This window comes from Carettochelys insculpta, chromosome 1 (assembly GCF_033958435.1).
Source record: "Carettochelys insculpta isolate YL-2023 chromosome 1, ASM3395843v1, whole genome shotgun sequence".
In the NCBI taxonomy this organism is placed as follows: Eukaryota; Metazoa; Chordata; order Testudines; family Carettochelyidae; genus Carettochelys; species Carettochelys insculpta.
Window position 1 is genome coordinate 353,797,410 of NC_134137.1, and position 27,003 is coordinate 353,824,412.

At 42.4% G+C, this 27,003-nt stretch overlaps 1 protein-coding gene across 10 annotated transcripts in view; it reads left to right on the top strand.

Annotated features, from left to right (window-relative positions):
• Positions 1–27,003, top strand: part of SRPK2 (SRSF protein kinase 2) — a 241,489-nt gene that overhangs the window by 18,822 nt on the left and 195,664 nt on the right. For 6 of the 10 annotated variants that reach the window (XR_012648501.1, XM_075016708.1, XM_075016718.1 and 3 more), the window contains exon 1: positions 12,686–12,814. The exons of the other annotated variants lie outside the window; for them this stretch is intronic. Coding sequence is in view for 5 of the 6 variants with exons in the window: in XM_075016708.1 (XP_074872809.1) it covers positions 12,697–12,814 (118 nt within the window). In the remaining variant the exon portion in view is untranslated. Of the gene's footprint in view, positions 1–12,685; positions 12,815–27,003 lie in introns of those variants that run through there. 10 annotated transcript variants of the gene reach the window in all.

Here is a 27,003-nt window from a genome sequence, read left to right on the forward strand (position 1 = left end):
GATGACAGAAACTGGTCTTGTCAGGTCCTGTAGACTATGTCTGTACGGAAGCCTTGTTTAGAAATAAGCTGTTCTGGAACAGCTATTCCGAAATAAGCTGCTACACACAGAAATCTATTTTGAAATAGCACTTAGCTATTTTGAAATACATAGTCAGCACACACTCCTTGTTTTGAAATAGCGCCTATTTAGAAATAACTTTTGAAATAGGTGCTATTCAAACTGGGAATAACACTTATTTCAAAATAGCTATTTTGAAATAAGTGTTATCTTGTGTCTTAACAGCACATATTTCAAAATAGCCATGTCTAAATAAGTGCTATTCTTCCTGCAGTGAGGTTTACCGATTTTGAAATAACGCACCCCCTATTTCGAATTCATTTCAAAGTAGTGTATGTGTAGTGTTGATCACAGCAAAGTTATTTCAGGATAACAGCTGTTATCTCAAAATAACTTGGCTGTGTGGCCATAGGTATGTAGGTTAAAAATCTTTGTTAAAGTGCTTCTAGTCTATGCAAATGTTATTTGATTTATTTTTATTTTCACATATAAAGTAGCTGCATAGAACTTGATTAGGAAATATGTTCATTCTCATAAGAAAACATCCTTTGTTTGAATCCATCTTAATATACAAAGCACGAGAGTCTTTTATATTCAGAGTAGAAAAAGCTATGTTGCACTGCATACTGAATAGAAATCCTCCTCTAGAAGAGAGCTGAAACTCTACTTAAATAGAAGATTCATTGTATGGTTTTAAACACTTTATTTTCATTCTTGAATTCTGAAAAGTTAGTCAAAGGAAAAGTAAGAAATACTGTATGTCTTCTACAACAGTATTTTCAGGAATGTGCAAAGATTGCTGAAATTATACATGGTATGATCCGTAAATCTGTTTACAGAGCAGGTGAATTTAAAAAAATATTTTGTAATGAAATAGTGATTATTAGTATCCATTTGGATCTCAGTGTATCATTCATTTTTAAAAATAAGCATGTAATGGATTATTTAGAATATGTTATTTAAATGTTTACCTATCAGTACTCCTTCTACCTTTATGTGTAACTGATTCAGTCGCTCAAGTGATTTGTGGTACAGGTTAAACTTCTTTAGTCCAGCACACTCTCTTCCAGCCGCATCCGTAATCTGGCATGCTTTTAGTTAGCTGGACCACCATTTGTCATGGGGGTAGCCAAGGTTCCTGTGGTCCTATAAAGTTTCTTTCCAGCCACTAGTCCTGGTTCTCAGTGTTCTGTATTATTTATCTGTAATGTAACCCTAAATGTCTTCTAAGGGCCCAGTAAATAAACCATGGAAATGCTGGTAATGCCACTGGACAATATTGTCCTCCCATGGTCCAGCAAATTCTCTCATTCAGAGCCAGTGAGATCCCAAGGGTACTGGACTAGCGGGGTCAACCTGTATTACCAATTTGTACATATTATATAAGGTACAATTAGGTTCCTAGAACACATTTACATAAGAAACCTGTTATAATAATGCCAAAAAGATATGAATAAATAATTCACAAATTACAGGATTCTTTAAATCCCAAAATATTCAAAAAGGATGAGAATTGTATTTGGGCCCTAGAATAAATATTTTTAAATACCAGAACTGCTGGATGAAATATACTGGCTGTGGGTTTGTTTATTGTGGATTTATTTGTGTCTTTTTTTATTTACATGATTTTATTAAAGTGTGGTAGTAATGGAGCCTACACATTGTTTTTCTTTATGGAAGTAAACATGGAAAACAGGATTTCTTTATTTTCTGATGAATTCAGTAATTAAAATCTGTTCAGTCAGCCAGTTCCTACACAAAGGGACATTTAAAGGGGATGATGGAGAGTGCTAAGCAGTCTATGCAATCGGCTGTATATCTATAAACACACACAATTTTCTTGGTTACTAAGAGATACCAAATGTAGAAGTAATTTCAACTACAAAGCAAATTGGAGTCAACAAAAACAATGGACTTCAGCTAAAATTTTGTGTGATGTGGATTAGAATGAAAAGAGCTGTTTGCAGGAGCCAGCTACAAAACAGTTTAAAACCTCATAAATATTAAGAAATAATCTTTTAACTTATTTTGACTCTTCAGTGTCTCCAACCAAACTTGCTATCAGATCTATCTTTAAATTTGTTTTTCTTTTGCATTGCATAAGATATATATCTCTGCGTTGTATCTTGTTCTTTTGCAGAGGAGTGTAAGTTCTTTGCGGGTAGGGATTGGCCAAGGTGGATTTTCTGTGGGCTGGGATTTCAGCTGTTAGTCTTGGGTGGTGAGGACAGAGGAGGCTGATAGTGGGTGACCTCTGCCAACTCTCTTACACTTTCTATGAGATATGTCATAAATGGGGCTGACAGTGGTTACTAAGTAAAATCAAGCCTCATTTGTCATCTTGTGATGAAACTCTCATTCTCCCCCCCCCACCCCCGCCATTGTGTCAGATGATCACAAGTGGGGCTTACTTTTACTTAGAAATCAAATGTCTTGCCATAAATTTGTGGAAGTTGGGAAGTCTGTTAATATGCTGTATATGCTGTAGTCCAGTGAAACCTATTCAAGACTAGCTTATGGCCTATACATAAGTATTTTTTTCAAAATCACAATATGCCTTTTTCTGCGTGCCCACTTGAGAAGCGGAGCATACTACTTTAAATTTAATGATTTCAGCATTTCTTGCTAAACTACTGTTGTGAGTTATGCTGTTCAGAACAAAAATGAACATTACAAACATGTTTGTCTTCCTTGGGATGCTCATCTGGATATAATGATAATAGCATTTTTGGTTATTAGGATGCTTAATATTGAAATAAACCACCAGATGGCAACATACCAATTTAAAAAAAATCTTTGAAAAGGAACTACAACTCTGTTGAATAAATAATGAGACAGTAAAACAAAGTTTTGAGGAAAACAGAAACAACTTTGCATCCAATTTTTTGAATTTTGATTGGGAAAGCAGGCAATACATAAAAAGTGGTATCATAGGGAAACATCGAACTGCCTATATGCATTTCTACTCATTGAAACGACAGAGTATTTCTGATTTATGCTCTGGGTTAGATGTGCAAACATTTTAATGAGTTTTAACATAGCTTTTTTATATGGTGGTATTTGTCATAGCAAGCTAGTTCGAAAAGAGTTAAACAACACACAGGTCAGCAATGACTTAAAGACAAACTTACCTTTTTTTTAAAACAGGAAATGTAAAAGTTAATGAAAATTTAAATACTCTAAAATCAGATTTTGAAGAACCAGTTAGTGTTAAAATTGTTATCCATAACTATTTAGGAACGTATGCCTGGTGTTACAAATACTTGTTGGAGAATATAGTGCTTACTACCATGTGTTCTCTCATTAAAGTTGGTCAGACTGCTCAAGTACTAAGTGCTCCACCATAATGGCTGTGGCAGGGTCAGGAGCTTAACTTAATACATAGCACGCCTGAGAAGCAAGATCAGCAAAGTCAGATTCTGTTTTTGGTGACTGCAATGACAAGACATTCCTTTGTTGTACTGCGTTTTTATCTTAGACAAAGAACAGAGGATACAGTTTGGATGCTGGGAATTATAACTCATTTAGTTCATACTGAATATGAACAAGAGTACACTTTTCTGTAGTGAGCATTTCTGTTGCACCTCTGTTCAGATTTTTAAAGTATGGTCATTGGTAAGTAGTTTTGGCCAGTGGTTCTCAACCTTTTCAGACTACTGTACCACTTTCAGGAGTCTGATTTGTTTTGCATACCTCCCAAGTTTCACCTCACATATGCTATGTCTACACTTACTGGGGATGTCAATGGCTGCTCTGCAATTTTAGGTGTGCCAATTGCATACCTAAAACCGATTTTTCAGCAGTTGACGTTGGTCCTTGTCCTCACCGCAGAATATCAATGGGAGCACTCCTCCTGCCGACATTCCTTAATGTTGTGGCTTGCAAGGAGTTCCAGGGTCAAAATGACACCCCAGAAGATCAAACCTAAGCATTTGATCTTCTGCAGCCAGTGTAGAACTAGACTTAAAAAGTACTTGCTTACAAAATCAGACATAAAAATACAAGTGTGCCACAACACACCTACTGAAAAATAGCTTACTTTCTTATGTTTACCATTTAATTATAAAATAAATCAATTGGACTATAAATACTGTACTTCAGTTCCTTGTATTGTATATAGAGCAGTGTAAGTCAGGCACTGAAATTTTAGTTTGTGTTGGCTTCACTAGTGCTTGTGCTTTAGCCTGTTGTAAAACTAGGCAAATATCTCGATGAGTTGGAAGACCTCTGCATAGCCCCCTGCATACACATGCCCCTAGTTTAGGACCACTGTTTACGCCACAAATTAGTTTGCAATAAAAATGTATGAATAAAAATTACAATGCCTACTAAGTGTTTTCATTAAATGCAAATGAGGGGCTATGGCTATCCAGCTCTGGCCCCAGTCCTGTGCTGCTGCCATGGGGCTGTGGCTCCAGCTCCAGTCGTGGGGTGCTGGCTTTGGCCCCATGCTCCCTGAGCCTTCTGCAGGGCTCAGTGCTGTCCCCAGCAAGGCTGCCAAGGCTTTTGCCCTGGCTCCAGCTGGCCCTACCACCATTAGCCTCTCAAGCTCTCTGGTCCAGGAGCATCCATGGCTCTGCCAGGCCAAAGGTGTTGCAGACCAGACAGTGCTGGTTTTAAGAGGTGCATCCTGTAGTTAAAGTGTTTGGATGGGCGGTTGGGAAGCTTTGTGAAGAAATCACTGCTCTTTAATTTGTTCTCTTCGAACTGCCTGTTTGACTTGATGCATTTGAGAGACTTGTCTCTGATTTGTGCTGTAGCATACCTTGCAGAAAATGATGTATTACTTGGGGTTTGCTTTTTGGAGACGTACGCATAAAATGAATTCAGACTGTTCCAGTAATTTCCATGAAAACTGTCATCTTCCCTTCAGTTTGCAGAATGTAAAACTAAAACAGCATCTTGTTCATTGGCTAGAGAGAACTTTTATTTAAAATTAGGAAGGAGGCTCTAGCCCTTTCTGTATTGGCCAGGGTACCTTTCTTCTCTGTAAAGGATATGTCTACATTAGAAGCATCTGTTGACAGTAGTGTTTGTCAAGAGGGAGAGTTGTGTCAACAGAAACTCTGTTGACAGAGTGCATCTACACACAAAAGCAGGTTGATGGAGCAATCTGCTCTGTCAACAGAGTAGCCAGACTGCCCTGCTCTCTGTCTACAGAATGGTTGACCGGAAGCTGTGCAAACAGGGCTGCCTGGGGAATCGGAAGCTCTCTCAGTCGACAGAAGTGTTGTTCCTCAAATTTTAAGGGATAACAATGTCAAGACAAATTCAGAGTTCTGTCAAGACTCTGTTGACAGAAGGCTTTATGTGTGTAAATGCTTCCTGAGTTATGTCGACAGAAGACCCCTTCTGTTGACAAAACTCTCTAGTGTAGACACAGCCAAAGTATGTTGTGTTTTTAATACTCTTCTTTGCTGCTGCTGTGTGTGTTGCTCTTTTCTGTCATTTGAATTTGTATTGTCAAGTTGGGAAGTTACTGTACCTTTAGGCTATAGCTTATTTAAAATTCTTGGCTAATTTGCTCCCAGATAGTTAGCAAAGGAAAAACCCACCTTCAAGTTAACATTCTGAAGAAGTGGAGCTAATTCTTCATGACCACAGACTTTTTTGTGAAGTGCGATAGTAGCCAGACATATGCCAAGGATATTTGTGGCATAACTATAGGATGTCTGCTCCAGGTGCTTTTTGTAATTACTAGAGAGGTGCACTTGTTGCTTCAGAAAGCTCTGCAGTTAAGAAAGCTTGAAGAACTTCCACAGGACCAGTAGCCTTGCAGGCAATACTTTTTTGGGAAGGGCTTATTACAAACCTGACTTTCAAATGGAAAACAAATCTCTCCTGAGAAATGAGAAATGTAGATTGATGTGTTTTTAACATACTAGTATTTCATTTAGGTCAAATCAATATAATGTAATGATCTGGTGTAATATGCAGTTTCAGATTTAACTTCATCTGAAGGGTGATGTGCCAAAAAAAAAAAAAAAAGCAGGGGAGAGGTGGGTCCTCATTTACTTCTTTATATCACCAAAAAAAAATCAGAAATACCAAATTTGGTCTTTTTTGGCTTGGATTTCTGGAGATGTTTGTGATCTCTAATCCCTTACTTGGTGTGGTGAGTGTGTTAAATTGTTACCAGGGGCTTTTAAAAAAAATATTAAGGGTATGTCTTCAGTACTAGGAAGATTGACCTTGCCACGGTTGATCTTTTGGAATTTGATATAGCATGTCTAGGGGGTGATGTGCTAAATCGAATTTACAGGGCGCCTCCATCAACCATGGTACTTTTGCCCCCTGGCAGGACTAAGGGAGATAGACAAATGTGCTGGCTCCCATTGACCTTCCTTAATGGAGACGGTGTGGAAGCCCAAATTAAGGTACGTTGACTCCAGCTACATAATTAACATAGTTGGAATTGTGTACCTTAATTCGACCTTCCCCTCCAGTGTAGACTTGCATTTTAACTTCATTAAGCCAAACGCCTGTAACACAAAACAAATTTTTTTTAAACTGACTAAAAAATTATTTTCAGTTGCTCAATTATTTCCTGCTTGGTACTTGAGATGTCATAGTTTCACCAGTTTTTCTACTCATTAGTCTTTGAATGTTGATATGACTAGAATTTCTACTGTATAAAAACAATCAACTAGCTCCCTTACCACTTCAGAGAAAATACTAAGGCTTTTATTATGTATCACACGAGCCATGCACTGCCAGGGCCAGCTGGCCACCTGTCTGCCAGCCTAAGCCGCTTGAGCCCCGTGATGCTGGGGCCAGCCATCCAAGCCCCCCTCTGCCTGAGCCTCTCCCCTCTCCCAAAGTCAGGCACCACCAGCTCCCCACTCTTACCCCATCCCTCCCAAGCCCACACATACTCACCTTTGCAGGAGGCAGCTAGCTCCATGTGGGTCTTTGCTGGATGCCTGCTTTTTATAGCAGCTGCGCCAGGTTACCCACATAAAATGGCAGGGGCTGAGAGTGGGAAGCAAAGGCTGGCTTCTTCTTCGAGTGGTCCCCGTGGGTGCTCCACAGTAGGTGTCGGGCTCGCCCCGGCACCGCAGCTCGGAAGTTCTTCAGCAGTCTCCGTCGGGTCACGCATGCGCCAATGCGCGTCAGCTCTTCGTGCGCTTACGGTCACGTGCGCGATCCGGTCCCCTCCAGTTCCTTCTCAACCACCAACGGCTGCAGACAGAATCCTCTCCGGCTCCAACGCCCAAGACAGATAAACTCATTTTATTCGTGTTAATAGTTATAATAATAATAGTTAACAGTTATTTAGTTATTATAGTATTAGTCTACCGCATATATAGTTGGTTTTAGAAGTAAAAGACTGTTTTAAGGCCGCCTCCGGGCGGGCCCGCTATTTTTGACAAGCCTTCAAAGGCCAACAGTTGCTATTGTTTGGTAAATAGACTGTTAAGTGCACTGTTAGCACTTAAGGACTCAGAGAATTAAACTCTGACAATGTCGTCCCCTGGTTTTAAAAAGTGCGAATCTTGCTGGGAGGCCATGCCTGCTTCGGATGGCCACAGCAAATGCATCCGGTGCTTAGGCGAGACACACGTTCCCCAGAAGTGCTCCCATTGCTCTAAATTAACAAATAGAGCTAGGAAAGATAGAGAGATGAGGCTCAAAATGCTGCTCTTTGACAAAGCACTTCAGCCTGCCTCGTCAGAGAAGCCCCATAAGGAGGGCTCTTCAGGATTGCACAAGAGGAAGGCTGCCTCTTTGACCTCCTCTGTGCAGAAGAAGAGAAAAGCTTCTCCAGCTCAATCCCTGCCCGTTACCTCTGGGAGCGGGACGAGTGAAACAAAGGGCCTGGGCACGCTGGCTTCTTCTGCTGAGAAAGCCGCGGCGCGTGTACCCGCGCAGGGGCCCACGGTTCTTAAGGAAACGGCACCGAGGGCCGTGCAGGCACCGGACAGACCGGCACCGGCTACTGCGGCACCGAGAGGTTCGGCTCCGACGGCACTGGGGCAACACTCGGCATGGACCCCTACGGGGCCGAGCGAAGCACCCCGAGCGGCACCGAGAACAACGGCACCGAGCACGGTACCGGGGGGCAGCAGAAACTAGCATGGCACCCGCCACGGTGCCGAGCCCTCCGGCACCGATCAGACCTCCAGTGATGCCTGAAAGAGCAAAAGCTAAAGCAAAGACCCGGCACCGCAGTCCCTCCCCTGAGGTAATTGCGTTGCCATTATCGCCGCGATCCCCCCTGGAGATTCGATGAGCAGCAACACCTTCAGCCTGTCACAGACTTCCATCCCCCTTTCTTCAACGTCCATTTCATGGAGTTGCACGCCTCTCACCATCCTCCAGCAGAGAGCCCTATGAGTATCCTCACAGAGGCTCCCCCCATACGTCGGTGTCATCTCAACGGACACGGCATTCCCTGCATCACCCTTACGCTTTTGGGTCATGGTCCAGGTCCCCATCACCGGGACCCTGTCCCTGTTGCTATGACCGCCACCATTATACGGGACATCAGCATAGGAGCTCGGCATCTCATCATAGATCTCCGTCAACTCCTCCTCAACGCCATAGTGCACAGCTTCCACCTGGGGGAACACCGCAAGTTTCCCAATCAGAGGCTGGATCAAAAGATTTTGAGCCTCACTTCGAAGCTTCAAAAGTGCAACCGTATGAATACAGCCAGGATCCCGAGGAACTGGAGGAGAGATACCACAGTGATGCCTCCTCATCCTCTCCAGACGAAGCGGTTGTTCCTGGGGACATTTCTCCCCCAGATGACCTAAAACAATGCCAGGAGCTGTTCAAAAGGGTAGCTCAATCTCAGGGCATTCAGGTGGCGGAGGTGCAGGAAAAGCACCACAAGCTTCTTAAAAACCTCAGGCCCCCGTCCTCTTCTAAAATAGCTATACCATTGGATGATGCAATTATGGAGGCAGCCACTAACATATGGCAAACTCCAGCCTCCACTCCTCCTACCAACAAAAGGGCAGACAAAAAGTACTTCGTCCCTGCTAAAGGTATAGAATTTTTGTTTAGTCATCCACAGCCAAATTCGCTAGTGGTCGAATCCTCTCAACATAGAACCAAAACGTCCCAGTATAAATCTGGGGGACTGGACAAGGATATAAAGAAACTGGATCTCCTCAGTAGAAAGGCCTACTCGTCATCTACCCTGTTGCTTCGCATGGTTAACTATGCTGCCCATTTGTCGAACCACAATTTCGACAACTACTCCAAACTTACCGCCCTCATGGACTTCCACCTGGAGGATAAGAAGCCAGTCCTTAAGGCAATTGTACAGGAGGGTTACGCGGCTTCTCGAGCAGGAGTCCAGATTGCATTAGATGTAGCAGACACAGCGGCTCGTGCCATAGCCACTGCGGTTGTAATGCGCAGGGAGTCATGGCTCCACACCTCAGGCATTCCCAAGGAACTACAAGTAAAAATAGCAGACCTTCCTTTTGACAAAATGAAATTATTTGCCGAATCAACCGACTCAGTCTTGCACTCTAGTAAAGACTCCAGAGTGACACGTCGGACTTTGGGGATATACACCCCACCATACAGAAGGAAAAAGTTTTATCCTCAACAATGCCGTTATAGTTACCAACCGCAACGTACCCATTTTCAACGGGGGTATGATCAGGGGCGTCATCAGCAGCCACAATACAAGGCCCCTAGATGTCGACCTCAACAAGGCAACGCCTCCTCAGGGCAAAATATAAGACAGCAGGTTTGACGGGTATGTCGAGGGTCGCGAAACCAAGACAGTATCTCAGTGCCAATCTCAGTACATGTTCCATCACCGACTCAAGCCATTCTACCCACAATGGAAAAGCATCACTTCAGACAAGTGGGTATTGGAGATTGTAAACACAGGATACACAATCCCCTTTCAATCATTACCTCCGCCAAATCCTCCCACCGCACCTCTCCTCAGAGACCCCTCTCACCTACCGGAACTAAGGCGGGAGGTGGACCACCTCCTATTCATAGGGGCGGTGGAGAGAGTACCGGAGCAATTTCAAGGCAAAGGTTTCTACTCCAGGTACTTCCTGACAGAGAAGTAGACAGGAGGGTGGAGACCCATTTTGGATCTACGGGCACTCAAGCAATATCTGCGCAAACAGCGCTTCAAGATGACTACGATGGCTTCAATAATTACGGCACTAGACGACGGAGATTGGTTTGCAGCCCTTGACTTACAGGATGAGTATTTTCATATCACAATTCATCCAGCGCACAGGCGCTTCCTCTGGTTCATCGTCGGCACAGATCATTTTCAGTACAGAGTCCTTCCATTCGGCCTCTTTTCGGCGCCCAGAGTCTTCACCAAGACCCTAGCAGTCGTGTCAGCATACCTGCACAGGCAGGGCGTTTTCATCTTCCCGTACCTGGACGATTGCCTGCTAAAGGGAGCTTCCCAGGCAGAGGTATTACGGATGATACACATTACCACAAACACATTTACTTCACTGGGTCTCATCATCAACTTCTCAAAGTCAAAGACCGACCCCACGCAAAATATAGAATTTATAGGGGCTCGGATAGACTCTGTCATGTCAAGAGTATATTTGCCCGATGCCCGTTTTCGAGCCATCGAGTCTCTAGTACAACTAATAACATACAGCCCCACTGTCTCAGTCCTAACGTGCTTACAACTACTGGGGCATATGGCGACCACCACGTTTGTGGTACAAAACGCCAGGCTGCACATGCGAGGATTGCAGCATTGGTTGGGAACCGTATACAAACCATCAATCCATACCGTTCACAAGATGGTGTCACTCACAACGGAAGCGCGAAGGTCAGTAACATGGTGGGCAAACCCCAAGAATCTACTAACAGGGGTGCCTTTCTGCCAACCACAAATTACTGTTTTCATTACAACAGATGCCTCCCATACGGGATAGGGGGCACACATGGACAACAAAACCACTCAAGGTTTATGGTCCCCTGCAGAGAAGACACTGCATATAAACATATTAGAACTCAGAGCAATGTTCCCCGATACTGCTCCAGAGCGGGCATGGGACAGGGGTCTTTGGGGGACACCTTCATGATCCCATGGAAGGGCCCTCTACTTTATGCATTCCCTCCCACAACACTCATACACAAGGTCTTGGAGAAAGCCAAAAGGGAGAGAGCACGCATGATACTCATAGTCCCGACCTGGGATCGGCAGCAATGGTTCCCATTGCTTCTACGCATGGCACAGCATTGGCCGTTTCCCCTACCAACAGTGTCGGACATTCTCACACAGGCTCGGGGGTCAATACTGCATCTGCACCCGCAGAGACTTCGGCTACAAGCATGGTTAATCCATGGCTCAGCGCCCTAGAGACTACATGCTCAGAGGGAGTACAGCAAGTCCTGGAATGTAGTCGGAGGACTTCCACCAGAAAGACTTATGAACACAAATGGTCGCGTTTTTCTGATTGGTGCTCTTCCAAGCAATTGACACCTCGGGATGCCATTATACCCATGATTCTAGACTACCTGCTACAACTCAAACAAAAGGGACTCTCTCTATCCTCTGTAAAGGTTCATCTGGCGGCTATATCAGCTTTTCGACATGAAGAGGATGGATCAACCATATTTGCCCATCCTGTTGTCTCACGCTTCCTAAAGGGGTTGGTAAATCTGTACCCCCCTTGGAAACCAATACTGCCGTCATGGAGTTTAGACTTAGTTCTACACATGCTCTCGGGACCGCCCTTTGAACCATTGGCTACTGTCCCCCTTCGACTACTTACCATTAAAACGACCTTCCTCCTGGGAATCACGTCAGCTCGCAGAGTGAGCGAGCTCGCAGCCATAATGTCCACACCACCCTGCACGATATTCTCAAAGGAGGTGGTGGTCTTACATTTGCACCCAGCCTTCGTTCCAAAGGTCTCTTCAGATTTTCATATCAACGAACCAATAGTATTGCCCTCGTTCTACCCTAAGCCTCACAACTCGAATGAAGAGGCACGGTTGCACTTACTTGACGTAAGAAGGGCACTGGCCTTCTACATTGATAGAACTAAGCCTTTCTGGAAAACAGACAGACTCCTGGTGTCCATTGCATCCAGGTCAAAAGGGGAAGCACTATCTTCGCAGAGGATTTCAAATCACATTGTGTCATGCATAAGACTGTGTTACGAGCTTCGCAAGACTCCTCTGCCAGTTCCGCCCAGGGCCCACTCCACTAGGGTGATGGCGGCGTCGACGGCCTTCTTCAAGGGAATTGCGCTGAGAGACATCTGCAGAGCGGCGACGTGGTCTTCCTATGACACCTTTGCCAAGCACTACGCCATGCACAGGATGCTTGATGAGGATACACGCCTGTCGACAGCAGTCCTTTCAGGGGCAAGCTGCGCATAAATCGGGTACCCACCTCCTTTTTCGGGGTGGGGGGGGGTTACTGCTGGGTAGTCACCTACTGTGGAGCACCCACGGGGACCACTCGAAGAAGAAAGAGAAGTTACTCACCTGTGTAGTGACGATGGTTCTTCGAGATGTGTACCCGTGGGTGCTCCACTACCCACCGTTCCTTCCCACTTCGGAGCTCTGTTTGTGTTTTTCAGAGATGTCTGGAGCGGTTGATCAGGAACTGGTGGGGACCGGATCGCGCACGTGACCGTAAGCGTGCGAAGAGCCGATGTGCATTGGTGCATGCACGACCCGACGGAGACTGCTGAAGAATTTCCGAGCTGCGGCGCCGGGGCGAGCCCAACACCTTCTGTGGAGCACCCACGGGGACACATCTCGAAGGACCATTGTTACTACACAGGTGAGTAACTTCTCTTTTTTCTTTGGGTGGGGCAAATGACAGGGGGGTCGCCTCATGGCCCCCCCTGGAATTTCTTCATGCTCCGGGCCACACCCCCCAGTTTGGGAAACCATGATCTAGTCTAGACCATCCGTGACAGGTGTTTGTCTAATATGCTCTTGAAAAAATCTCCAAATCATGGAGCGTCTACAACCTTCATAAGCAATATATACCAGTGCTTAACCACCCTGACATTTAGGATTTTTTTTTCCTAATGTTCAATCTAAACCCCACTTGCTGCTATTTAAGCCCATTGCTTCTTGTCCTATCATCAGAGGTTAAGAAAAAAAAAATTATATCCCTCCTCGTTGTAACAAACTTTTAGCTCCTTGAAAGTTAACATGTCCCTTCTTGGTCTTCTCTTTTCTAGATCAAACAAACCCAGTTCTTTTAATCTTCCCTCTCAAGTCATATTTTCTAGACCTGTAATCACATGGTTGCTCTTCTCCATGTCACCTCCGATTTGTCCACATATTTTTTTGAAATGTAGTGCCCAGAATTGGACATAGTTCTCCAATTGAGGCCTACTCATCACAGAGTAGAGTGGAAGAATTATTTACGTCTTGCTTACAGCACTCCTGTTAATACATCCCAGAATGCTGTTTGGTTTTTTTGCAACACTGTTGACTCTTAGTGGTCAGCTATGACCCCTACCTTTTCTGCAGTACTCCTTCCTAGGCATTCATTTCTCATTTATATGTGTGAAGCTGATTATTCCATTTTATGTGGAGAGCTTTACATTTGTCTTTAATGAATTTAATCCTCTTTGTCTCAGACCATTTCTCTAGCATGTCCAGGTAATTCTGAATTTTGATCCAATCCTCTGAACTGCTTTCAAACCCTCCCTGCTTGGTATCATCCACAAACTTAATAAGCATGATACAGCTAGGCACCTCCCCATTTTTAATTACAGACGTGTTAATGCCTTGCTCTGTTTCCTCTTAATTTCTAAGAGTTGCTTTTGATTTTTGTTATTGTTGTTTCTGCATATGTTCTAATGTATACATTTTCAAGAGTAATTAGAAAGATGAGAAAAATGCTGGCATCTGATAAAAAGTGTGGAATTGCTTATACCAGTGGTGTCCAATTGGAAGTCAAAGCTCACCAAACTTGTTGTTGTCTTTCCATATTTGTCACATTATACAAACTTTATTAAATAATGTAAGAATATAGGTGGCTAAGTAAGTGACCTCCCACAGAGCCAGGCACTCCCAGCCCTCCCCACCACACTAACTGAATGCTGGGGCTACTGCCGGGGCTGCTGCTGCTGCCGCCATGCACTTCTCCCACCAAGCAGTGGGGCACTTGTGCACAGCACTCTCTGCTTGCAGCTGTCCAGAGGAGCTGCATGTAAAGGCTCCAAGAGCTGTGGGTTGGCCACCCATTCTTATGAGAGAGGTATGCATGTGTTTGCCACAACACAGTGTCCTATTTGCCACATGTGGTGAGTAGTGAACGTATTGGACGCTTCAGGCCTCCAAATTCTTACCTCACATGTGTTGAAACCCAGATGGCAATAATTAGGAAAAGAAATTTAATCCAGATTCTAGAACATTCAGATCTCTCCGCCTAGGGTTGCAGATCCTCCAGGATTGTCTTGGAGTCTCCAGGAATTCAAGATTAATCATTAAAGATTGTCATGTGGTGAAATCTCCAGGAATATGTGTAGCCAAACTTGACCTAGAACAGGTGATGCAAAACAAGTAGTCTTTTAGTGAAACCTTGAATAATGAATGAACACATAATGCTGAGTTTGTAAGAATGGACATGAAATGAACAGTATTTAAATCTTTTTCATGCTGTTTTGCTAGAATATTGCCCATTTGTCTTTAGTACCTACCACATTCTGTTGTTCCCATCGGAGTAACTTTCTGTAAACTTCATCCCAACCCCTCTTAGAACAGACTTTTAAATGTATAATATCTGAATCCTTCACTTGTCCTGGTTTAATACAGATTTTGAGTTTAAAATATCCTATAAATTCATGCAGTTCATGTCAGAGCGTTAGTTAAAGTATAGGGGCCAATCATCTTCTGTTTACACACACGCAGATTGTATGGACTTCCAGTATTCAGCTTCTTCCTGCAGCCTTAATAATAGAACAAAAGCAAACTTATTTGATAAAGTATTTGGATACTTTGATACATAGATAAAAATATCTTTTACAGCCTGTGATTGAGCAGAAAACCTAAACCTGCGCCCTTTCATATTGCTAGCATCGTAATGTAAACCATGGCTTGAAAACTCAGTTATAATAAGCCAGGCATATGATTGTCATTAAGAAAATAAAAAAAAAAAAAGCTCCTGGTCAATGACAAAACGTCCGCATTATTTCCTGTTCAAAGAATAGAATTAATCAGAGCAATTCTGATTTGACCCAAGCTGGGAAGTTCCTGCTGCTGGATAGAGTTCAAGTTTGCACATACATGGATGACCATGCTAGGCTCCGCATTCAACCCCTGCAGCAATGGTTGGCATTGTCTTATTTCTTGTACAGGGATTACTTGCTTTGCTGCAGTTGTGGACTGAATGTGGGAAGGTCCTGGATGGAATTCTGTTTAACCCCCTACCTTCCACAGAGCTGATGTTGGATGCTTTGGCTGTGGTGCACATGTTGGAGATTTCTGGACATGGAAGTGGGGAACAGAAAGTGTAACTGGTTTTGCTTCCCTCAGCTTGGGAAAGGGCTCCCTCTTCAGTGCCTTTCTTCTGTTGGGGGCCAAAGATCTGATGTGTATTCCTGCTAATCCCTCTCTTCAGCTAGGTTCTAGTAAAGATCAAGAGAGATAAAGCACAGGTTATTGTGGTTACCGCAGGGTGGCCCTGTCAGCATTGATTTGGCACATTCATGAACATGGTCTGAGCTATCACACCAACCTCGAGTCTTTGCACCTCTCAGCATGGATACTCTGCAGTTGAACCTGGAGCAGTAAACCTGGAGGTGGTCCAGCAGGTCCTCCTGGGTAGCAGGAAGCCATCCACATGATTGACTTATTTTGCCAAATGGACAAGGTTTATTCACTGAGCATGGCATCTCTCCCTCCTGTTCCTCTCCACCCTATACCAGAAATCCACAGACCACTATGCTTACATACATGCCTTCAGCTTCCATCCAGGCTCACCACACAATCCATTGTTTACAGCCAAGCACTAAGGTACAACCCCATTTGCTCCAGTCTGTCAGACAGAGACAAACACGTACAAGACCTTTACCAAGCTCTCCTAAAACTACAAAACCCACCTAAGGAAGCGAAGAAACAGATTGATGAACCAGATGTGTACCCAGAAGCCACCTGCTACAAGCAGGCCCAACAAGGAAAATAACAGAACATCACTGGCTGTCATCTACGTCCCCCAGCTAAAACTTCTCCAGCGTGTCATCCGTGATCTACAACCCATCCTGGACAATGATCCCTCACTCTCACGGGCCTTGAGAGGCAGGCCAGTCCTTGCCCACAGACAGTTCGCCAACCCTGAAACACATTCTCACCAACAACTATACACCACATCACAATAATTCTAACTCAGGAGCCAATCCCTGCAACAAACCTCTGTGCCAACTCTGGCCACATACCTACACCAGTGACACCATCACAGGATCTAATCATATCAACCACACCATCAGGGGCTCATTCACCTGCACATCTACTAATGTAATATATGCCATCATGCACCAGCAAATGCTCCTCTGCCATATACATTGGCCAAACTGGACTGTCGCTATGTAAAAGAATAAATGAACACAATCAGATATCAGGAATGGTAACATACAAAAACCTGTAGGAAAACACTTCAGTCTCCCTGGACACTCAGTAACAGACTTAAAAGTAGCCATCCTGCAACAAAAAAACTTAAAAAACAGACTCCAGAGAGAAACTGCAGAGCTACAATTCATTTGCAAATTTGACAGCATCAATCAATGACTGAACGCAGACTGGGAAGGGCCGGACAACTACAAAAGCAGTTTCTCCTCCTTTGCTTTTCACACCTCCATGTCAGCTGCTGGAAGTCATTCAGTATTTTCTCATCACATGATGGTCAGTTTCCTGAGGGGCTTTGAGAAGGTTTACTTTCAGATGCGGTCCCCTGTTCTCCAGTGGAACCTTAACCTGTTCCTCTCAAGGCTTCTCAGCGCACTCTTCAAGCCACTGGGCTCCTGCTTCTTATTGTACTTGTCCCAGAAGGTCACTTTCCTAGTGGTGGTGATCAAAGCCTTGGACTAGGAACCCCTTACATGTTTTTTTTTTTTTTAAATAAAGACAAGGGCCAGTTTCAGCCCTACATTTCCTTTCTGCTGAACATGGTCTTTTCCTTCCATGTGAACAAGGACATATTGCTGCCTCTGTTCTTCCCATGCCAGCCAGGATAGTAGAGGAGGGTTAGCTTAGTGGTTTGAGCGTTGAGCTGCTAAACCTGGGGTTGTGAGTTCAATCCTTGTGGAGGCCATTTAGGGATTGGGAAAATAGATGTCAGGGATGGTGCTCAGCCCTGCAAAGAGGGCAGGGGACTGGTTTAGATGACCTCCTGAGGTCCTTTCCAGCTCTAGGAGATGTGTATCTCCAATTATATATATGTATGGACATACAGAGAGCCTAGGCATTTTACGTTGCGCATATCAAGCCTTTCTGCTAATTGACCCAGCTCTTAAATGCTACAGTGGATAAGATGAATAGCCTTTTGGTTTCTTCTCAGAGGATTTTCAACAAGATCACCTCTTGCATCTGTTATGAACTGGCAAAGATCCTGTTACTGCTGATTGTCCAAGTTGTTCAACTAGAGCGTAAATATCTTTGATGGACTTCTGGTGCACATCCCAATCCAGAACATTTGTAAAAGCCGTGATGTAGTCCTTGGTCCATATGTGCACATCTCATTATGCTGTCATCCCGCAGACCAGTGATGGTGCTGGGTACGGCAGAGCTGTGCAACAATTTGCAAGGCTGTAAACTTCTACCTGCCTGCCTGCCTGTCTGGGTAATGCTTGGAATCACCTAATGTGGATGAACATGGGCAAACAATTAAAGAAGAGAAGACAGTTCCTGCTTCCTCAACTCTTAGGCTGTGGCCACACTAGCCCCTCCTTTCGGAGGGGCTATGGTAATGTGGCACTTCGGGATATGCTAATGAAGTGCTGCCATGAACATGCAGCACTTCATTCATGTAATGGCGGCCACATGCATTTCAAAATGCAGCCACCCATGTAGCCGGCGGGCCTTTCAAAATGATCCCCTGATTTCAAAAGCTCCTTATTCCCATCTGGTTTTGAAAAGAAGTGGCTTTTGAAATCATGGGTCTGTTTTGAAAGACCCCCTGGCTACACGGATGGCTGCATTTTGAAACCAGCAGTTTTGAAGAGAACATGGCTGCCATTACGCTAATGAGGTCATTACATACTCATTAGCATATCCCAAAGTGCCACATTAGCATAGCCCCTCTGAAAGGAGTGGCTAATGTGGCCACAGCCTTGGAGTTGGTGGCGAGAAGGAACTCTTAGAGTAGGGATAGCCAGGGCAACCTTTATCAGTGGTTTGCACGTTGGCCTGCTAAACTCAGGGTTGTGAGCGCAATCCTTGAGGCGGCCATTTAGGGATTGGGGCAAAATAGATGTCAGGGTCCTGATGCTTGGTCTTGCTAAGAGAGCAGGGGACTGGACTAGATAACCTCCCAAGGTCCCTTTCAGCTCTAGGAGGCATGTATTTTCAATTGTATCTATCTATCTTATACCATGCCATGCAGGTGCCACTCCAGAGGGCACTAGAGCTGGGTGTCCTATGGATGCTGGTGAGGGAAAAGCTTCTGGCACCAGTAGAATGGGCATGAGCAACCTTACTGAGGCATCAGTTATGGAACAGGTAACTGTCTTTTTTTTCATTAGTGTGAGTTTTGCTGAACTTGACATTGTGGAAGAACATGAGTTACTAGCCATTGATTTTAATTCTGTGTTAATGTAGCTTTTTTGCAGTTTTGATTTCTTATATTGTGATCTAGAAGAAGAGGTTATTTGAGCAGTCAAGGTGTGGGGGATAAATAGAATAGTGCAGTAGACTTGCCACTAGCAAAATGGGGTTTCTGTGAAATCAAGTTTAGTGTTCATCATGGTTAGCACTTATGAAGATCTAATCTTCCAGTTGCATTTAATTCACATAGGAAAGAGTCCCATTTTCGTGACTTATATACATGATTAAAATCATATGGTATTGCTACAATTGTGATGACATGCACACCCAGCTAACATGGTTACAAATAGCAATGGAGACAGTGTGACTTTGCTTATGTGAGCAGAGAACAGAGATGCCAGCTGCTCGGTTACATATTCTGTATAGCCCTCCACACACATGCCTAAGTAGTGGCTTCCAGGCCCTTTCCTGCTGCAGTGAAAAACTCCAGCAGCACGGAGAAGCAAGCTCTGAGCTTATGCAGCCTTTCCCCACTGACTGCTGTGGTGATAACCTTTCACAACCACGTGTAGCTATGCACTGCAGTTTTGGTGCAAGCTGCCTTTCACTCTATCATGTAACTATACGTAACTCTGCATGCTGCTGTGTGCATTGAGAAGACTGTGGATAGTAAATCTGTTGCAGTATCACAAGTAGGGAAATTTCAGTATTCTGTGGAACGTACAGTGAAATTATTTAGCTGCAATTACCCAATTAAAACACAGAGTTGAAAAATTATATTCAGTATGATTAATTGGAAGATGTTACCCATTATCATAGGTAGGAAGTCCTGGAAGATAAATCCTGATTCTCTAACCCTCTGCATATCAGTTATAAAGCAAGGTTCTGGATGAAGATACATGTTTCCTGCTCTTTTGGATGAAAACTTAGCATTTCAATTTGAGCCTCTAATAATAGATACAGCTTTAATTTCTTCTTATTTGGGACTTTAAGTGTAGTAAAATTCACGGGAAGCCTGGGAAGCCCTCATTGGGAGTTTTCATTGTATGAATGACAGAGGGCTTTACGAGAAACTGAGAAGCAAACAAATGAGTGCTGCTTTTAGAGCTGTAAAATGTTAATCTTTCTGCATATTACTGAGAACACAAACTGCAGACTAGGGTCCTGATCCTGCAAAGATTTGTGTATGTGCTTAACATGAAGCACGAGAGTACTTGCTTTGGCTTTGATATATGTAAATGTTCGCAAGTTTGGGCACTAAGATGTTCCAGTCTTTAGCTTTTTATATCACACACAGCACTATGGTTTCTTGAACACTAAGTTTCTCAAAGATGAGAAGTCATTACATTTGGAGCTACATTTGCATCAATCTTTTGTCTTTGACTATGTACAGTCCTTGAGGACAGGAAGTAGGTAGTTACTGATTTTGGTGAGGGTGTATTTATTACTACTTGTTATCGAAGATTTCTTATGCTTCAACATCAGAAGAGTTTCAGGACTTCTTCAAACAGACTGGAAACTTCTTACCTCATTACGTGTCAGTAGAAAGATTTGTGCATATTGATTATATGGCTCAAGTTAATGTTTTACAATTGGGGTTCTGTTGCCGGTATTTTTCCTCTCTGGTTTTGGTGAATCAAATAGCTATGTCCCATTCAAATTTAAATTTTCTGTCCTCTTTCCTAATCTTTATTTATGTATGTGTCTAGGTCACACTTTGACAGGCTGTTTTTCAGTCCGTAATATTGGTAAACTCAATTATAAATATGATATTATAATAATTAACAGATGATTTCTCACAAATATGTAGAATTAAGCTGAAAAAAGTTGAGCACTTCAGCCCTTTGCTTGAATGGTAGGTGTGATGAAATAAGAAGTAGATGGGGGGGAGCCTAAAGCCAGGTCTGTTAGTAGCAAAAATACATGATTTCAAGGGAAATCTTCCTATGTAGTATTTTGTGTGACCTTCATGAAAGAAAGACATGCAGAGGTATCCCTTATTAACTATTCTTGTGAATAAATGCACTATCACATAAGGTGCAAACGGGACAAAATGCACAAGTGATTAAAAAGTAACTTTCACAACTGAACAAAGAACATTTTTACCCCCTGTATGGTACAGAAGCAGATTAAAAAAACCCATGTCTGAAGTCATCATCACTTTTCATGCTGAAAGTGTACATTGCACAGGCTGCCTTGTACTCCTGAGAAGATGATGAAAATATTGGAGTGGCTTTTTATCTCAATAGTAAGAGCTGCCTTTCACTGGGTTTTCTTTTTATTTCTGCTCTTAAGTTTTCACATTTTGTTGGTGAAATTTGGAATCTAGTAAGTTATGAAATACTGCAATAGCTTCAGTACTATCGAAGTTTGCCTGAAATTGCTATAGGTAGTAAGGAGTCCCATTTTCATTGTAAAGCAGGGGACAGGACTGCATTAGATTTTGTTTCTAAAGATTGTTTTTGGTTAAATAGTATCTGACTAGAGTGAATACCAGATAAAAATTTCTCAGATATTATTTTTGAGCCCCTGGTATAAAGGGAATTGAGGATTATATGTGACTGTTAGACTTTTGCTGACATAAGAGCAGACATGTCAGACGTCACTTGCAGATGTGTGGAATATACTGGTTTCACCTTTATTATTTACTGCATTATTGAAAAAATCTTCTAGTTGCATGGTTAGCGTAGGTGGTAGTTTGGTTAAATGAGATTTGATTTTGGCTTTTAATACAAAAACTGGAAAATTAGGTGCTTTTGATCAGCAAAGACAGAGCTTTTGTAACAAATGTGTTCAGGGATTTATGACCTGGAGTTTGCTGTCTGGCTGCATCAGGGCTTTGAGCCAACTATGCTGTGGTGGATATGCATTATATTTGAAAAGAAACTGCACTGTTGCAATGATTACCCTAGGGCTATGGTTGAGATGTGCTTCCTGGGAAAATAAAAAAAAAAAAAATCTATAAAGCTTTCATTACACTGACTTTGTATCTGCAGCTTGTGTAATGAGAGGGAATGGCGCTGCTGTGGAGATTGTTCTAGGGCTGTGGCTAGGAAAACAAAAAATCTATAGAAATTGTCATTGGTTTGTTTTTGCATTTAGAACTTAAAGGAAGCTTTGGATATGACCAAATAAACTATTTGACTATTAATTGAATATTGAATAAATTTGGTTCTTTTATTTTTAGAGATCTGAGTTTTCTGTCTTGGTTATCTCACTTTTAATGGCCAGCTATGGGTATTTCAGGGCTGAATTTGCCATTATTTGTTTACTGGGTTTGTTTAACTCTCTTCAGTCTAGGATTGCAGTAATTACTAAATGTGCATAGTTAATTATTTTGGGCAGTATAACGACATAATGGGGTTTATAGTAATATATATTATGAAGTGATACGTAGGTATACCTTATATACCTATGGTAGTACAGGATTAGGACATAAAAGTTTGTCAATTCATTATTCAAATGTTCATACTTCTGAATAATTTTGAAAAAGCCATCCTCTGAAAGTAGATTCTGTAGATATTTAACTTAGAGGAAGGAGGTGGGAAGTGCTAAGTAGGTAGGGGTATGTCAAAGGCTCATAGTCCACACCTGTGCAATTTTTGCCCCTGTGTCTCAGAGCGTTCAAAGTGACTGGTTTACAATATATAGTATGACAGCTCCAAATGGTACAGTAGGACACTGCTTAATTTTAATAGAAGAACAATGAGAGGAAATTAATTTTAATTGCTATAAATTAGATAATTGAGGAGGTTGCTTGGGGATTATTTCAAATATTGTTTTATCAGGCTAATGATAGAAAATGGAATATTAATTTTTTTGGGTCAGATTAGGAAAGGAAGTTTTAAAACTTCTCACTTTTGGAAGTCAGGATATAAAACTAAATCAGTAAGAACGCCTAGTTATTTTCCACCATTGTGGCAATTGTCAGAAAAAACAAGTCCTGAATTATATATATTTCTAAAGAAAATCTCCTATTGGCAGTTTACAAAGTAGCATGTGCGTCTGAAATGGACATTGGGTAACAGTAGATTATCTGAGCATAAACCTGGTTTTGGTTTAGCTATTTCATTATTATGGTTTTGTTGATATGGAACAAAAATCAAGGTTTCTGGTAATTTAGCAGATTCAGTTCATAATTGGTATGGTTAGATTGTATTTTATATTCTAGATGGTGTACTAATTTTGAGGTCTGATAGGTAGCAAATTTATTTGACTTTGGGTTTGAATGGTTATACTTTTTTCCTTAAGATTTCAATGAATGAGTGTTTAAATGTGTGAAGCCAACATTTAATTTTAATTGACACCATTATATTGTAATTTTTTGTTGCCTGTAATAAATAATCTATGCTAATAATACCCAGTGTTTAGATAGTACATTTTGCATTTTATAGAGCACGTGTTCAATTGTAGATCTCAAACTTCTTTACAAAGGTCAGTAAGTGTCATAATTTTCATTCAACAGGTAGGAGTCTAAGGCAAAGAGTGGTTAAGTGACATGCCAAAGGTTGCTAGCGGTAAACTGTCACTTAGGAACAAAATACCTTTTTTTGTATGCATCTATTACAAATGTAAGCTAGTAGAAAACATAGAAAAACAGTCTTTTTTTCTTATATCTAAACATTCCATTTGTTACGTTTGACAAATCCTAGCAGTTGCAGTTGAACATATGTCGTGATCCCTATCTGAACAGGAATCTTGTTCATCAGGTTAGCCAAGAAAGACAAAAGGGTTAATGTTCTCGATTTAAAAAAAAATCTTTTAAAAGCTGTATTTTCACCTTTTCGTCACTCAGTGTTCTGTCTTTGGGCCTTGACCCTCTGGGCAGTTAGCTGCAGTCTTCTGCCCAATCTGTGGCACTTCCCCAGTGTCCTGTAGGGGAACCCATTATGCTGGTTGCAGTCTAGGGAACCTATGCCCAGTAACCACGGTCTGCTCAAGATCTGAGCTTTCTGGTGTTTCCTGGGCTCCTTTTTATCTTTCCTTCGTATTTTCTGTCCTCCCTCTGGGTTATCTTTGGCGCTTCCTCTACTCACTGGGGTTATTTCATCCCCTCTCAGGTTTTTGCCACAGTCTGTATTCTGAGTTAGTGTCTGAGGGCTTACTCTCCCCTAGTACTCCTGGTCTGTTGCCAGTTCCCTTCTTCTCTATGGAATGATTATAGAGTTCTTCCTGCAGCTTTTTTTTTTTTTTAACTTTTCCTGATCTTCTATGGTACTGCAAACTGAGCATGTGAGACTATGACCATTACCTACAGCAATTTTGTTGTAAGCAAAAATGTACATTCTCTCACCCAGTCTTGTATCCTTTAAAATTTACAGTAATACTTCTTTAAATGCTACCCTACTTCCCTGGAACTCTCACCAAACCTTTCAGACTATATTGTTTCACTGATATGTTTCAGGTTTTCATAAATTTTTTTTATTTCTGTTTAAGGTCTCCCAGAGTTGCTATAGAAGATGTTCAACTGTTTTTTGGACTTTGTGTTTGCTTGTTTAGTAAATATAAATTACTATTCAGGTGGCAGGCGCTGCTTCTTGGTATTCAGGCCAACTGGTTGGATTGGCGGTTGAAGCCAGATATCAGGTCAGGACTGCAACCAGGGTGGCACTGGCATTAAGATCTGGGGACAAGCCAGCATCAGTGCTGTAGCCAAAGTCCAGCTGCAAATCAGGTTCACAACTGGGTGGCTGGAGTCTAGGAATAATCCAAGACCATAATATAATTGCAGTCCACATGCAAGCCAGGGATTAAAGTCAGGTTGTCAGCATTCCAGCAACAAGCCAAGTCAATATCATATCTGGGGACCAGATAAAGGTCAAATGTGAGTAGTCAAAGTCTGAGGGTCCAGGGAAGGTCAGGAAGCAGAGGCAAAGCTGAAGGGGGTCACTGACAGGGCTGAAGCAAGGTCAGGTTAAGGCAATGCATGGGGCAGGCATAGAGGGTCATTTTCCCCTCCAAGTTGGTTAGCCAGGACGGGGATGAAAGGGGCTCTGTCCTTCTCTCCCTGTGTCTCACCCTGGCAGTTGGGCAGGGAGAGGGATGGAGCTGCTTCTGCCTCAGAGCTTGGCTTGGAGATAGTGACAGTTCCTGCCTCATCTTGGCTTCTGGGGACAGGAGTCAAGCATGCAGGGAAGGAGGGTTCTGGCTTGCTTGGCCCTTGTCCTCAGCAGCAGGCTGCCAACCCAGCTGCTGGGCACAATGACTAAATGAGCCAGAAACATGTAGGTGGGGGGCTCCAGCTCACTCAGCCCCTGTGCCCAGCAGCTGGCTGCCCTGCATCAGGATCCTGCTGTTGGGGCCTGGGGCTGAATGAGCTGGAGTCTGCTCTCCACCTGGCATGCTCAGCCCTTGATCAGTGTTTTTCAACCTTCTTTTTTTTTTTTATAAAATACTCCCATATACATATATATATATATATGTGTGTGTGTGTGTGTGTATATATATATATATATATATATATATATATATATATATATATATATATATATATATATATATATATATATATATATATATATATATATTATGAAGTACCCCCAGACCCCTAAGCGTACCACAGGCTGAGAAACTTGATCCTAAGGTAATCTGAGATTTTGAAACAAGTACCATTCACCCTTCACTGATTACTGTTCCCTTTTCAGGAGTCAGATTTGTTTTGCATATTATCAAGTTGCACCTCACTTTAAAACTCATTACTTACAAAACCCATGTAAAAATATCATAGAAGACTACGGCTGAAAGCTTCCTGACTTTCTGACATCTTATTATCAAATAAATGAATTGGAATAGAAACATTGTTCAGTAGTGCCTCAAGTTATGTGAGGGTCTGAGGGTGGGGGGGATGAGCCAGAGCCATGGGGTGGGGTTTGACCCTGGGCAGGGGAGGGGCTGAACTGGAGCCGTGCACGAAGCAGGGGTTGAGCTGGAGCTGGACTTGGGTGGTGAGCTGTTGTGGGGATTGAACCAGGACTGGGGATGCTGAACTGGAGCCATAAGCGGGGCTGTGTGGGACTTGAACTGAGGCCACATGGGGCTGAGCCAGGGCTGGGGGTAGTGGGTTTTTAAGTTGCACTTAATTCACATTAATACAAGTTAAGCACAACTTGAAATTACACATTTTGAGGGTTTACTGTACTTACATTTCAACATGAGGCATATGAAGAAGTAGAAACAAGTCATTGCTTGAATGAACTTTTAGATTGTACTGACTTTCCTAGTGTTTTTATGTAGCCTGTTGTAAAACTAAACAAATATCTAGATGAGTTGATGTACCCCCTGGAAGACCTCTGTGTACCCCCACTGGTACAAGTACCCCTGATTAAGAAACACTGCCCTATATCACATTAGCTGAGCCCAGGCAAGTGAGCAGGCCACCCCTTTTAATTTTGTCACCTGATTACAGAGGGAGACATCTGAACTGGAGTTCATTTACAAATTCAACACCATCAACTTAGACTTGAATAAAGCTCTTAACTGATCAATGCATTACAAAGGCAATTTCTCCTCCATGTTGTTCACATTTCCACATCACATGCTATGAACGAGATGCATCCAGCCTGGTTTAATATGCTTCATTAACAATTGGTCGTATAATTGACAGGTAACTTCTTTTGCTGCTATATATATCCTGGATTCTGTAATTTCAACTCCCACCTCATCTGATGAAGTGGGTTTTACCCATGAAAGCTATTGATTTAAGAAATTTGTTAGTCTTGATAAGTTGCCACAGGACTGCTTGTTGTTTTTAAAGTTACAGACTAACATGGCTAAATCTTAGTTAACATAATTGACAGTACTGCTCTTCCTTTCTTTTATCATACAATACTAAATTCATAACTGGAAAGACAACTGTTCAGCTATATTATGATTGCTTAAGACTAATGATTTAAATTTCTTCCAGACCTTCATTTTCACCAAAATCTTTTACCTCCCTTCTGATTCTGTTAGTATGTGGGGGTTGTGACCAGTTACTTCTTGTCCAGTCAATTCCCAGCAAGCTCTGTGTATTCATTTAGTTCTCTTATCTTCACTGTTTACATTAACCTTAGCTCAAAAGGTTAAATTTAACAAATTTATCTTTAAATTTATAGGAAGTGGAATTGTAACACTTGCACCACATGTAATTTGCAGACCTTGGTCTTGTATCAGTTCTAACTTCTTTAGTGTTGATATAGAAGCTGCCGTAAAGGCTTGGGGGCCCATAACTTGTAACTGGATTTATTAGTGCTCTAGACAGTATCAGTCATGTAT